The sequence below is a fragment of the Lemur catta genome, chromosome 10 (assembly GCF_020740605.2).
Source record: "Lemur catta isolate mLemCat1 chromosome 10, mLemCat1.pri, whole genome shotgun sequence".
NCBI classification, from domain to species: domain Eukaryota; kingdom Metazoa; phylum Chordata; class Mammalia; order Primates; family Lemuridae; genus Lemur; species Lemur catta.
In genome coordinates this window covers 67,477,668-67,491,773 of record NC_059137.1, presented here as the reverse complement: position 1 = coordinate 67,491,773, position 14,106 = coordinate 67,477,668, and the positions used below count along the sequence as shown (strand labels likewise).

General features: G+C 35.6%; 1 protein-coding gene across 2 annotated transcripts in view; it reads left to right on the top strand.

The window, feature by feature from the left end:
• ABHD17B (abhydrolase domain containing 17B, depalmitoylase) overlaps positions 1-14,106 on the top strand; it is a 47,057-nt gene that overhangs the window by 26,282 nt on the left and 6,669 nt on the right. The window contains exon 2 of one of the 2 annotated variants that reach the window (XM_045563446.1): positions 13,200-13,669. In XM_045563446.1, the coding sequence (XP_045419402.1) occupies positions 13,203-13,669 (467 nt within the window). In that variant the 5' untranslated portion in view covers positions 13,200-13,202. Of the gene's footprint in view, positions 1-13,009; positions 13,670-14,106 lie in introns of those variants that run through there. The other variant, XM_045563447.1, reaches the window with a different exon arrangement.

Below are 14,106 nucleotides of genomic sequence, written 5' to 3'. Positions count from 1 at the left end.
TGCCCCTCAGTAGTTACAGGATGGGGGCTGGTCACCTGGAAACACCCAGGCAGAATTAAAGGGTTAAGGCTTTCAGTCCCACCCTCCAACCTCTGGGTGGAGGGGAGAGGAGCTGAATGTTAAGCAGGTGACCACTGGCCATTAATCTAATCAACCATTGCCTACTTAGTGAAGCTTCCATAAAAATCCAAACAAGTGGATTTGGAGAGCTTCGGGATAGCTAAACATGCGGAGGTTCCTGGAGGGTGGCGCCGCCTTCCCGCATGCCTTCCCCTGTGCATCTTTTCATCTGTATCTTTTGTAATATACAGTAAATGTGTTTCTCTAAGTCTGTGAGCCGCTCTGGCAAATTAGTAGAACCTGAGGAGCAGGTCATGGGAACCCCAATTTATAGCCTGGGGGTTTAGAAGCGCAAGTAAAACAATCTGAGACTTTGAATTAGCATCAGTAGTGGGGAACAATCTTGTGGGACTGAGCCCCCAACTTGTGGGATCTGACACTGACTGGGTTGGAGGACACCCAGCTGGTGTCTGCTGCAGAATTGTATTGATCGTTTTGGTGTTTTTCCATTCATACACACACATACCCGCGCACACTGTCTCTCTAGAATATTATTCAGCCCTTCCCTAGGTCCTCCTGGTGGAAGGGGAAAAAAAGAATGTTATTCAGCCTTAAAAAGGAAGAAAAGGCTGGGTACGATGGCCACCTGTAATCCTAGCACTCTGGGAGGCCAAGGCAGGAGGCTTGAGCTCAGGAGTTCAAGACCAGCCTGAGCAAGAATTGAGACCCTGTCTCTACCAAAAAAAATAGAAACATTAGCTGGGCGTTTTGGCACCTACCTGTAGCCTGTAGTCCCAGCTACTCGGGAGGCTGAGGCAGGAGGATCACTCTAGCCTAGGAGTTTGAGGTTGCGGTGAGCTGTGATGAAGCCAGCGCACTGTACCTAGGGCAGTGGAGTGAGACTTTGCCTCACCAAAAAAAACCCACACATTTAGATAATAATCTCATGAAATTTTAGAGTGAAGGATAAAGGAAAATCTCATAAATATTGTGTGGGGGAGAGATGAGAATCACTTTTAGAAAATAAAATCTGATCTTTATCAACATTGAATGTTAGAAGATGTGGACCAATGATTTACATTTTAAGGAGAATTTTTAAAAAACAACTGTAATTCTGAAGCAGGCCTAGTTTGCCAAGTGTGAAATCAAAATAAGAGCTTTTTGAAAGTGTGCATTAAAATGTGGTTTACTTCCCCAGGCCCTTGGGGAAGAGACAGGGCAGAGTGCTTAGGAGACACATTTCAGCGAAATCAAACAGAAAAGAATCTCCAAAAAAGTAAACCTGTAATTAAAAAGCAACAGATGTATATAATGAAAAGAAATACTAGGTAAGTAGACAGCTGGGCTGTGAACTAGCCTAGAACATAATTGTTTCAGATTAAAACAGAACTCACTGGGGTCTAAGAATGTCTTTTAGAATAACATAGATTCAGTTGAACAAATTGTAAGAATAAGTTGGAATATGTTAAATATAATGAAAAAGCAAAAACTCTAGGAAAATTAAAGTTCTTCAAGAAGTTTAAATATGAAGCAAACTATTAAAATGTACCTTATTTTTGAGCAGTTATCAGGGTGTAAAAGACCTTGACACTTGGAATTTAGTGGCATAAAATTACTCATTCTCTAGGTTTTATCATGCTTCTTGGATGGACAGTGAATAATACTGTAAATAATTTTTATTATCGAATTTTAAAAATCAACCTGTAGATAAAACAAAAACTACAGATAATAAACTACAAATGATATAAAACTTAATGTGAAAGTAATTGTATAGTCAACAATAACTGGATATGATTACATGGGCGAGCCAGTAAAGTTGCTAGAACAAGAAAGAGGTTCAACTATAATACTTAAAGTTGTAACCAATAAAAACTAAAAGCAGGACGGGAGCGGTGGCTCATGCCTGTAATCCTAGCACTCTGGGAGGCCGAGGCGGGTGGATCGTTTGAGCTCAGGAGTTCGAAACCAGCCTGAGCAAGAGTGAGACCCCATCTCTACTAAAAAAAGTAGAAAGAAATTATATGGACAACTAACAAGAAAAAATCAGCCGGGCATGGTAGCGCATGCCTGTAGTCGCAGCTACTCGGGAAGCTGAAGCAGTAGGATCGCTTGAGCCCAGGAGTTTGAGGTTACTGTGAGCTAGGCTGATGCCATGGCACTCTAGCCAGGGTGACAGAGCAGGACTCTGCCTAAAAAAAAAAAAAAAAAAAAAAAAAACCTAAAAATAACAAATTTGAATGAACAGGGAAGGGGAAATTAAACTCTCTTAATCTTTCATAATAAGGTACTGTAAGAAACAATGGATAAATATATGAGTCCAGTACTAAACACTAGAAGAATTAAAAAAAAACGATCCAAAGTTGTAATTTCTGGCGGAGTGAGGCTGAGGTTTTGAGTTGGTGGAGATGCTGAAGAAATCTGTAGTTTTTATTTTTATCAGTTTCATACATGCACATGGTTAGGAAGCCAAATAATTCCACAAAGCTTGTTTTAAAAATTGGCCTTGTCCCCCATCTCAATGATAGATCCCTTCCCAGGGGCATTTGCTTTTTGAACAGTTCTTTTGGTGTTTTGCTTCCGTATCTCTAGATAACAATAGTGCTGCTGCTCACTTGTTGACATCCCACTTATGGAAGAGGATCTCTCCGATCACTGTCACACACATCCTTCCTGTTCACTCAACTTTTCTGTGTAGCCTCCTGTATCAGTGTCGTTTAAGATCTTACAGATAAAAGTCTGATTCCTCAGAAAAGGTTCTTCTAACATAAACCTCTACTCTTCTCAGGTGAGGAGAGTATCTAAGAGAACTAAATTCTTAAATTGACTTTTAACCAATCCTCATTTTAGCCTGATAAGGATACCCTTTTTTAAATTTTGTAAACTTCTATGTGGTTTGAATTTTTTAAACCATGTTTTGTAATACTTTCGTAATTGCAATGTTATTTTTTAAATATATCAAATCCCAATTGTGTGCCTTGTTTTAGTCAATTATTTTAATGCAGTGGTAGTGTTAATTGCCATTTATATTATTGCGTTTTAATTCTACCTCTAATATGTTTTACAGCAATTTCAGTTGACTGAAAACAAAAGCTTTGTTGTTGTTTGGTACAGTTTTTTTTACTTGATTAGAACAGCTTATTGTATTTACTACTTGCTAAAGAATAGCTGATTAAGGATTAGGTACTTGTTCATATGTGTGTTGACCTGTAAGTAGTTTTGCAATCTTTTTTATGAATCTTAGACATTCAAACCAGTAATAGGAGCCTCTTTTTCAAAAAGATTATATTAATCATTTATAATCCTTAAGTTTTCTGAAATTTATGACTACTTTGATTATTTTATTGTGGTATGGATGGGTGTTCTACAATGTGAAAGATATTGAGTATGTATTCTCCTAAAAAGTTCTCAGGAACATATTTTACTTATAAATGAGTAGGTGATGATATATATTTGTGTAATGTTTCTGGACCAATGTAATATGACAGCTTTTCTGTGAATTTTGAGGATAAAGCGTGGTTTGGAGTCTTATAAATAGTGCCAAGAGCTGATGATGTGGGGGTGGGTGGTGCAGACATGCGTTCATGTTTATTAATGGCTTATGCCCAGCAACAGGTAGAGGTGTGACCTTAAAAATTCTGAGCTAATTGCAATTTCCAGTCACCAAAAGTTTTGTGGGAACATGTGGTATTATCGTATGCAAAAATCTACAACCTGTCCTACTGCTTAATCAGGAAGACTTGGTTCACTTGTTAGGGCATTGCTCTAGTGTATCATCAGGATTATACGTATTTAGATACTGTTTGGGGCCACGTTCAGAAATTAGCTGGCTAATAATCTCAAGTGTTTTTTCATTTTCTTATGGTTTACCTGCAACTTCAACTTCGAGGGAATCTTTCAAGAACATGAATCCCTTTGGTACACCAAATCTATGCATTAGAATATATACATAGCCTAATTGATTTGCATTGCTCATTTTTAATAAAATGGCCTTTACATTAGAATTGGGTTAGAGATAAGTCTGTTGTAATATTTTTGTCAAGATAACGTTTTATAAAACAGTATTGTGTGAGTAATGTCATTTAGTTCTGTGTTTTATTGATATTTAACTGGAGGGACTATCAAAATTATCTATAAGTACTTTGATGGAAAGACCGAGAAAGAAGGCGCTCCAGCATTTGAAGCTAGCTATTATGAATGTAAACCGTGTAATCTTTGGTTCTGCATTGTCTGGGTTTCAGAATTTCTGGTTCAGCACTGCCACATAGGATTTGTGCTGTAAAGGGAATGTTCATTCTACGCTGTTCAATTTGGTAGCCACATGTGGCTAGTGTGACTGAAGAACTGAATATATTTAATTTAATTTAAATTTAAATAATCGTATGTAGGTAGAAGCACTTATATTGGACAGTGCAGTGTCTAGTAGTATAAAGAAACTGAGGAACAGCAAAAGTACTGGAAAGGACTACACTGAACTATATATAGGACTTCTGACCCAAGATAGTTTGCTTGGCAGAGCTTATAGGCTCTTCAGCCTTAATTTGATGTCTCTGGAAAATGCTTGCCATCTTCAACTTTTTTTTTTTTTTTTGTCCAACTCGTCTCACCAATGGGAAAGAAATCTTATTTGGGCATTGCCCAGTAAGCTTTTCCCATTTGAGAAACTTACCTAAACTTTTCTAAACTAACCATTATTAAGGCATTCGTTCAATTTACCAACAAATCCCACATTTCTTAGGGTGTTTTCAAGTGACTCATTGGCCCTGTTACTCTCTAAGTATTTCTAAAATCTTATATTAGTGTTGAAAAATCGTAACTTTACCTAAAAAGTAAGTATCAGGCATGATTCCTTTTTCAAAAAGTGCTTCATAACCACACTGAATGATTTTAATAACTGGCAGTGCTCTTCCACCTTCCCCCCCTCTTAGGTTCATATATTTTTATTTGATTGCTTCTGTTTTGCCCCCATATGAAAAACCTAAGTAATAGTGACAAAATATTTTTTGCGTTCCTTCTTGACATGTAGGTGTAGTGATTTTTTCCCCTTCTTTTGTGGGAGCTTCTTAGGTGCAGAGAGTTCAGTTAATCTTATTAATTTACTAACTCTTTCATTCAAAAAATATAAGAAACACTGCTATATCAGGTACTCTGCTTGGCCCTAGTTGTAAGCAAGCAGATGTGATGGTTGCTTTCCAGAACTGAACTTCTAGTCTAGTTCATAGCAAATTATCAGTCTATGAGCATAAGCTCTGTTCTCGTTTTACTTTTTATTGTTTTTTTTTTCCTTCAACCTCCAGCCCCATTTCCTCTTCCATAAGCATACATTGCGATATGCATACCCATAGATATGTATTTGTCCTTGAAGTAATGTAATGTTTATTTTTGTAATGTAGTTAATGGTATTATAGATCTCAGTTTATTCCTTTTTGTCCCAGAACTGTATTTTTTTAAGCTCTAGACATCAAAGTCATTGCTTCTGATTCTGCATCATTTTCCATTATCTGCATCCAACACATTTACTTACTGATTTTCCCAGGGATGGAATTTGTGTTACTTCTCCGGCTATGATACAAATAATGCTGCTGAGATCAGCCTTGTATACATTACCTTAAGGACCTGTGCAAGTGTTTCTTGGGACTGTTTACCCAAGAGTGGGATTGTAGGTCATTGCTAAACAAAATGGCTTACCAGGCAGTTCACAAAGATTCCTATTTTCTTTTCCTCTTTTTTTTGCCAGCCGCCCCACTCCACTTCGAAGATTCCTATTTTCGCCCATTCTCACCAGAAGTTGATATTACTCAGCTTTCTAATTTTTTTCTTTATAGTTTTAAAGGACTATTTCTTGCATTCCTCTGATAGTTGGTGAAGCTGAGCCTTTCTTTGTATACTTGTTTGCCATTTGAATTTATCTTTGTGTAAATTGTCTATTCGTACCTTTTGCCCATTTGTTCTCTTGAGTTACCTGGTTTTTTTTTCTTGTTTTTGCCAAAGTTTCTTATATTTTAAATATTAATTCTGACAGTTCGGGGTGATACAATCATCTTTCACAACACATTTTTCACTGAAAAGAAATCCTTTATTTGAATGATGTTAAATCTACCAATGTTTTGTCTTTTATAGGTTTAGGGGGGGTGTTTTTGTTTTTGTTTTATTAGTTTTGCTCTTTAGGTCGATGGTCTGTCTGGGGTTTGCTTTCTACATGCTGAGAGGTAGGGATCCGACTATTTTACCCCACGTGGTAAGTTTTCCCAGGACAATCTACTAAAGAATCAATGCTTTCCTACTGCTTTGAGAAACCAGCTGTGTCATACCCTATTTCCATTCATACATGGGTTCATTTATAAGCTGTGTTACTAGGTCTATTTGTTTCTGTGCCAGCACCAGTCTGTCTTTATTACTGTGACTTTGTGTAATATATCTTAATATCTGAGAGAGAAAATTCCCAGTTACCCTGCAAATACATATGTATACCTTTGCTCTTTCAGAGTTGTGCAACCACCACTCAAATTAATTTTAGAACATTTTTATTACCCCAAAAAGAAACACCCTGTCCTTTAGCTATTGCTGTCTATCTCTCCTGTCCCCTGGATCCCTAGACAACCTCTAATCTACTTTCTGTCTGTATAGATTTGCCTATTCTGGGCATTTCACATAAATGGAACCATACAATAAATGATCTTTTGCAACCGGCTTCTTTCACTTAGCATAAATTTTCCAAAGTTCATCTATGTTGTAACATACGTCAATATTTTGTTCCTTTGTATCGCCAAATAATATTCCATTATATGGATGTGCCACAGTTTTGTTTATCTGTCAGTTGATGAACATTTGGTTTGTTTTCAATTTTTGGCTGTTTTGAATAATGCTTCTGTAAACATTCATGTACAAGTGTTTGTGTGGACATAGGTTTTCATTTCTCCTGGGAGTAGAATTACTTGATCAAATGATTGTTTTTTTAAAGTGGCTGCACCATTTTTCTTCCCACCAGCAATGTATGGTGTTCCAGTTTCTCCACACCCTAACCAACACTTGTTATTGTCTGTCTTTTTGGTTATAACCATCCTTATAGGTATGAAGTAATATCTAATTGTGGTTTTGATTTGCATTTCCCCAGTGATTGATGATGTTGAACATCTTTTTACATGCTTATTGGCCATTTGTCTGTTTTCTTTGGAGAAATGTCTATTCATATCCCTTTGCCCATTTATTAATTGAGTTGTCTTTTTATTGCGGAATTATAAGGGTTCTTTATATATTCTAAATACAAGTCTCTCATCAGAGATATGATTTGTAAATATCTTCTCCCATTCGGTAAATTGTCTTCACTGTCTGGGTGGTGTCCTTTGAAGCACAAAAGGTTTTAATTTTGAAGTCCAATTTGTCTTTTTTTTTCTTTGTTGTGCTTTCAGCATCATACCTAAGAAACAATTTCCTAATCCAAGGTCACAAAGATGTATGCCTATATTTTCTTCTAAGAGCTTTATAGTTTAGGTTTTACATTTAGTTTTTGATCCATTTGGAGTTGGTTTTTGTATATGGTGTGAAGTGGGAGTAAAATTTCATTGTTTTGCATGTGGATATCAAATTGCCTCATCACCATTTGTTGAAAAGACTTCTCTCACCATTGAATTGTTTTGGCACTCTGTCAAAAATCAACTGACTGTAAATGGTAGGTTTTATTTCTGGACACTATTTAGCCCTATTTCTTAGATATATTTGTCTACCTTTGTGCCAGTACCATGCCATCTTGATTACTATTGCTTTTGTAGTAAATTTTGAAATTGGGAAGGATGAATCCTCTACCTTAATTTTTCTTTTTAAGATTGTTTTGTCTAATCTCTGCCTCTTCAGTCTCCATAGGGAATTCTAAGTATTTTATTTTTTTCTTGATTATAAGTGGTGGGTTTTTTTTCCTTAGTTTCATTTTTGGATTTCTTATAGATCTTTATACTTTTATACTTTTATATAAATTTTATAATCAGTTTGAGTTCCTCAAATTTGTGCTGGAATTTTTATTAGAATTACTTTGAACTTCTAATTTGGGGAGAGTTAACATTCTTAACACTATTAAGTTGTAAGTCATCTTTCCATTTTTTAGGTTTAAGATTTTTCTGCATAAGTGTTTTCTACATTCTATTTTGTATTAATTCCTAAGTAGTTTGTTGTTTGCTTGTGGCTGCTGTCTTATTTTCTACTATATTTTTAGTTGTTTAATGCTAACATGGAAATGTACTGTTTTTCCCTAAGTTCAGGTATTTGCCACAATTGATGAGAGCTCTTACTAGTTTTAATGCTTTGTAGATTCTATTGGGTTTTCTGTCTAGGTGATCATATCACCTATATATCATGTTGTTTTATCTCTATGTCTGAAGAAAACCATGTGATTTTTCTTTCATTCATTAGTGTGGCAGATTACTTTGATTTGACATTGGAAGAGTTGTAATTCTTGTCTTTCTGCTTGATCATTTTGTATTTACATACACTTTATATATTTCTAATATTTTATTTAAAGTTTTTGCATGCATGTTCACAATGAAATGGACCTATAGTTTTCTTTACAGTCTTTAATAAGTTTTGGGATAAAGGTTATAGTATAATAGCTTCAGAAAGTGATTATTGAGCAGCATTTTTTTTTTCCTGGAATAACTTAACTATTCTTTGAAGATGTTTTTAGGTAAAGGTGATCTTTATTTCCATTTCACGTTCTCATGGTTATTTGTATATTCTAGCCTTTTTCTTGTGCCAATTTTGTCCTTTAATATTACTCAAGAAATTTGTGCATTTTGTCAAGGTTATTTAATTTATTGACATGATATTTTGTTTTTAAAACTGCATAACTCATTCTCCTTGTTCATTTAGTATCATGTTTTATTTATTTGCTTATCTGTTTCTCATAATCAGTCTTGTCTGATCAAATTGGTTTGTTTTGTGGAAAGAGTATTCACAAAACTGTGATTATGAGTTTAGGCCACAGAGTCATTCTGCCACATATCATTTCCACCATTTACCAGCTATGTGACCTTAGGCAAGTAACATTACTACTCTGTGCCTCTGTTTCTTCAGTGGTAAAATAGGTGTAATGATAGTCCCTATGTCAGAAGATTGTTGAAAGGTTTGTTAATATATGAAAAGTGTTTAGAACAGTGCCTGGCACTTAATAAATGTTCGGTTAATGCTCTTTGCTATTAGTAGTAGTGAAAGCCTTAAGAGTCATACTTACATTCATGTTTTTCTTCCATATCAAGGTTGTCAGTATCGGTATCGTTCTGAACAAGTCGGGTGCCCCAGCACATTTTTACCTCTTAAATACTCCCTAACTCTTCCTCTGATCCTCTTCATTTCAGTATCCTCCAAAGTTCTGATTCTGGATTTTTAAGGCTATACCTTGTGGTCTTCTCCCCTGTACTGCTTACTAGCACAAAAATACATTATATTAACTATTCTTCCTTATTTCTCGTATCTAAGGTAGCTCATAGAATTCTCCTGGATTTATTTATCTTCTGCCTTGCTAGAGCTTTGCAAAGAGGCTCTTGGTTTGGTTAAGGCTTGTAAGTTATTGTATGCCTGCACACATCTTTATTTTGTCCTCATATTAAAATGGTATTTTATGAGCCAGGCATGGTGGCTTACTTTGGGAGGCTTAGGTGGGAGGATTGCTTGGAGGCCAGGAGTTTGAGACCAGCCTGGGCAACATAGTGAGACCCTGTCTCTCCAAAAAAATTTTAAAAATTAGCCAGCATGGTGATACTTGGGAGGCTGAGGCAGAAGGATTGCTTTGAGCCCAGGAGTTCAAGGTTACAGTGAGCTATGATTGTGCCACTGCACTCTAGCCTGGGTGACAGAGACCCTGTTTTGAGGGAGGAAAAGATATTTTAGCTCTATGTAAAATTCTAGGTTCAGAGTTTTATTTTTCTCATTATTTTCTTGGGACTTCTTTGGCATGGATTCTGAATATTTTTACCTCTATTTCATTATCTATTACATTTTCTTTTTTATTTTCTATCTCTTTATCTCCTCACCTCCAAAAATTCCATATTTGGAAATTCCTCAACCTGATCTTCCAGCTCATTAATGTATTTTTCAACTGTTATCTATTCTCCTACCCAACTCATCAGTTTATCTCACTCTTGATTTTTTTTTATGCTGGAGATTTCCAATTGGGTTTTTCTTTATGATGCCTTTTCCTGCTTCATCTTTCTTGAAGTATTGTCCTCTTTCTTCCTGCTGCTGTTTTTTTCCCCCCAGTCCAATTTAGTATGGGGGGGTGTTGTATACCAACTTTAGGGACAGTAATGTTAATAAGTTCTCATAACACACTTTTTTAAAGAATTTATTATAGCTTACTTTAAATCCTTATTTATCTGATGTAAAATGGTTTCTTCTGCTATAAATTATTCAATTTTTTTGTCTCTTTTATGGCTTTTGTGGACTCCCAGAATTCTTATCATAGTCCCCCTAATATTACTCACTGCCTTGTATCTTCAGATTTTCTTGCCAAGGAATAGCTAGTAAATGGTATCTTTACTCTGTGAGGTTGTTTGTTTGTTTGTTTGTTTAAATATAGAATCCTAATGAAAATCAATATTCAGTGAGTTTTATGAGAACAAGGGCTTGAAATGATCTAAGTTAAACACGCTATTTCAGTGATTTTAAAATCAAGAATAAAATATTTTGCCTGAATAACTTGCTCAGAGCATACTTAAATTTAGGTTTATTTGTTCTGTTTATACTTTTTGTGAAATTTTCAAACTTACTGAAAAGGAGGCAATTAGTTTTTTCCCCCATAGAGATTACTCCTTTTGAGACAACTACTTTTGTAAAAGTAGGTCTATGTTGCTGCCTTATACCAGACGTATTATTAGGAAAGTGATAATTTGCAAGTTGTTATTAAATGGGCCCCAGTTATCTGGCTTTGGGGGCAGTGGAGGTGGGAAAAGTTGTCTTTTCATTAAACTAGACCCTGGCTCTGCAACTTTTCTTCTTTTTGCTACTTTTATGTTCATCCCCAGAAGCATCTCCACAGCATTATGTATGTTCAGCCAGCCAAGTTTGTTCCAAAACTAATTTATTATAGTATATAAAAGTTTTCCTGGTTAAAAGGTAAATTATAGGAACACAGTCTAGACATACATAGTTTACTTAGTAATCAAGCTTTTAATTGGCTGTTGTGGATCAGCACTTGATGGCATGTGAGGTAACTGGGGTTGAGAAATAACCGTAGGCAGACTATTAAACAGACTGCGTTGATATAGTGTACCTTCTACCTCATCTTCTTTCTCCAGGTCATCTCCTTCTTTGGAACAGACTCTTTTGAACTCCCTTCCCTTCCATCTTCTTCACCAGGCTTTTTGGAAGATAGTAAATTTGTAGCCAGATTCTGCAGCAGACATTACTAATTTATCACATCCTTTGTCTGATAAGCCCTGTCTGGGCGTGCCCTCAGAATCACTCTCAGCACAACACTTCAGGGAGCCAATTAGAGTTAAGACACCCAGTTGTCATTTCTGTTCTAAATCTTGTTCCAACTAGAATAAGACATTAACTTATTCAGGCTATATTTGTTTTGAAGGCTGTAAATGAGTAAAAAGGTAGAATAGCAAGTAAAAACATTTCCCAATATCCAAGATGTTTTTCTATTCTTCCCTTACTCATGTTTTGAAGACTCTTATGCCATACCTGTACTTGTTTCTCTCTCTTCCTCTGCTGTTTCTGCTACTTCTTTCTACCTAATTAGTTTACACTGGAAAATTAACACATTTGTATTGAGTATTGTAGAATAAATTTTAATCTACTAGTGAGTGAAGAGAGCATTCCTTTCTCAACTCTTTTGTCACTCTCCTGAGGTGTTTTTTTCCCCCTCATTTTTGGCATAATGATGATGGCCATACCACCAAACCTCTGTAAGAATGCCTTCTCTCTGAACTAAGCAGTGGTCTAATTCTGCCAAAAGGAGACAGGAGTTTAAGAAAGGACAAGATAGGAAATGCAGTAGAGCAAACAAGTATTACTTTATTTTTGTCCCTAAGTTAATATGAGCTGGATATTTTTTAAATATTAATGAAAAATCACAGGAAAAAGTTGATCATTCTTGGGTGTGCCAACTATTGGCCATCACTGTGTTATATTCCTTCACTACATCATCACAACCACTTGGTTCATTGGACTTGTTTGTTTATGGACAAAAAAAATAGAGTCAAAGAGGTAAATAATTTGCTCAAGGACACACAGCCAGTATAATAAGTAGTAGAGTTGAGATTCCACCCCAGCCCTCTAATTTTAAACCTTGTGCCCTTTCTCATCCAAACATTTAGGAAATTTTACCTTCAGCAGATTTTACCTTTTTTCCCATAATAAACACTTTTACTTTATATTATAGCCTTTTAAATTTGGCCAATAATTATGTTCATACGTGCACAAATATGTACATTTTTATGGTTTGTGTGTTATTTGGGCCACTGACACTGTGGCCGAAATGATAGGTTTCTAAGACCAATAGTGTTTGAACCTGTGAGACACTGTAGCCCATGATGTAGCATAGTGACTGAGCCTGGTGTCCAATCCTGGCTCCACCACTTCTCACCTTATGCAAGTTTCTTTTCTCAAACCAACTTACAAGGTTATTTTGAGGATTAAACAAAGTAATATACATAGAGCACTTAGCATAATGCCTGACAAATGGTAAGTGCTACATAAATGCTGTTATATTTTTACTTTATCATGTTGAATCCCTAGCTTCTCCATGGGATTCCGAGAATTTTCACTGAAGTTATACAGAAGTTACAAACTACACTAATGATATTTCATAGTTTCAGTGTTGCTATTTGTGGAGAAATAGCAAAAATTATCTGTGTATTTTTCACATTTTTTGTTAAATGAGGTAATAATCAGTACTATTTAAGACATGTTATACAGTATTTGAATATGCCTGCTTGTCTGGAGTATTTGCATCGTCTCAGGATTTAAAATATTTCTAGAAAGATGCCAAAAATGTGTTTGAAAGGATACTTGAAATAATAGTAGTAGTCATTGACCGCCAGTAAAATTTACCCATGTCTTTGTTTTAACTTTCTATTATTAATATATGAGAATGCAAAATCCATACTCAGTTACTAAAACATTTGCTATCTCATTTTCTTTTTCAGAAGATGAATAATCTTTCGTTTAGTGAGCTATGTTGCCTCTTCTGCTGTCCACCTTGCCCAGGGAAAATTGCTTCAAAATTAGCATTTTTGCCACCTGATCCAACTTACACACTGATGTGTGATGAAAGTGGAAGCCGCTGGACTTTACATCTGTCAGAACGAGCAGACTGGCAGTACTCTTCTAGAGAAAAAGATGCTATTGAGTGTTTCATGACTAGAACCAGTAAAGGCAATAGAATTGCCTGTATGTTTGTGCGTTGCTCACCCAATGCCAAATACACTTTACTCTTCTCACATGGAAATGCTGTTGATCTTGGTCAGATGAGCAGCTTTTACATAGGACTAGGATCACGGATTAATTGTAATATATTTTCATATGATTATTCTGGATATGGTGCAAGTTCTGGGAAACCAACAGAGAAGAATCTCTATGCAGACATTGAAGCTGCTTGGCTTGCTCTAAGGACAAGGTAAATTGTGATTGGAAATTACTTTTCATGCTTAAGATAGTTAACTAAAATTATCCTGTATAAAGAATAGAATAAAAGCTGCTTTTATTATACATATCTTAAACTGCTATATAGAGATTATACTAACCAGTGTATACTTAAGAATGGCTAAACTCTTAGACTGCAACTTTAAATTTCACATAATAGCAAAAAAATGTTAAGACACTTCAGGTTTGTTTGTCTACCTTAACTACATGTGTGTATGTGTGATTTTTCTTTGATGACAAATGTTTGGTTTTACAAACTTTCTTATTGGAGTGTGACATAAAAGTGTTCATTCAAAGTTGCAGCATTTCAGGGGAACAAGAGAAAACAGTGATTTAGCTAATCATTCACTTAAGTGTAAGGGGCTGGATTGCTTTCTATTAAAATCCTAAGCCAGGATTTACATTATTTTA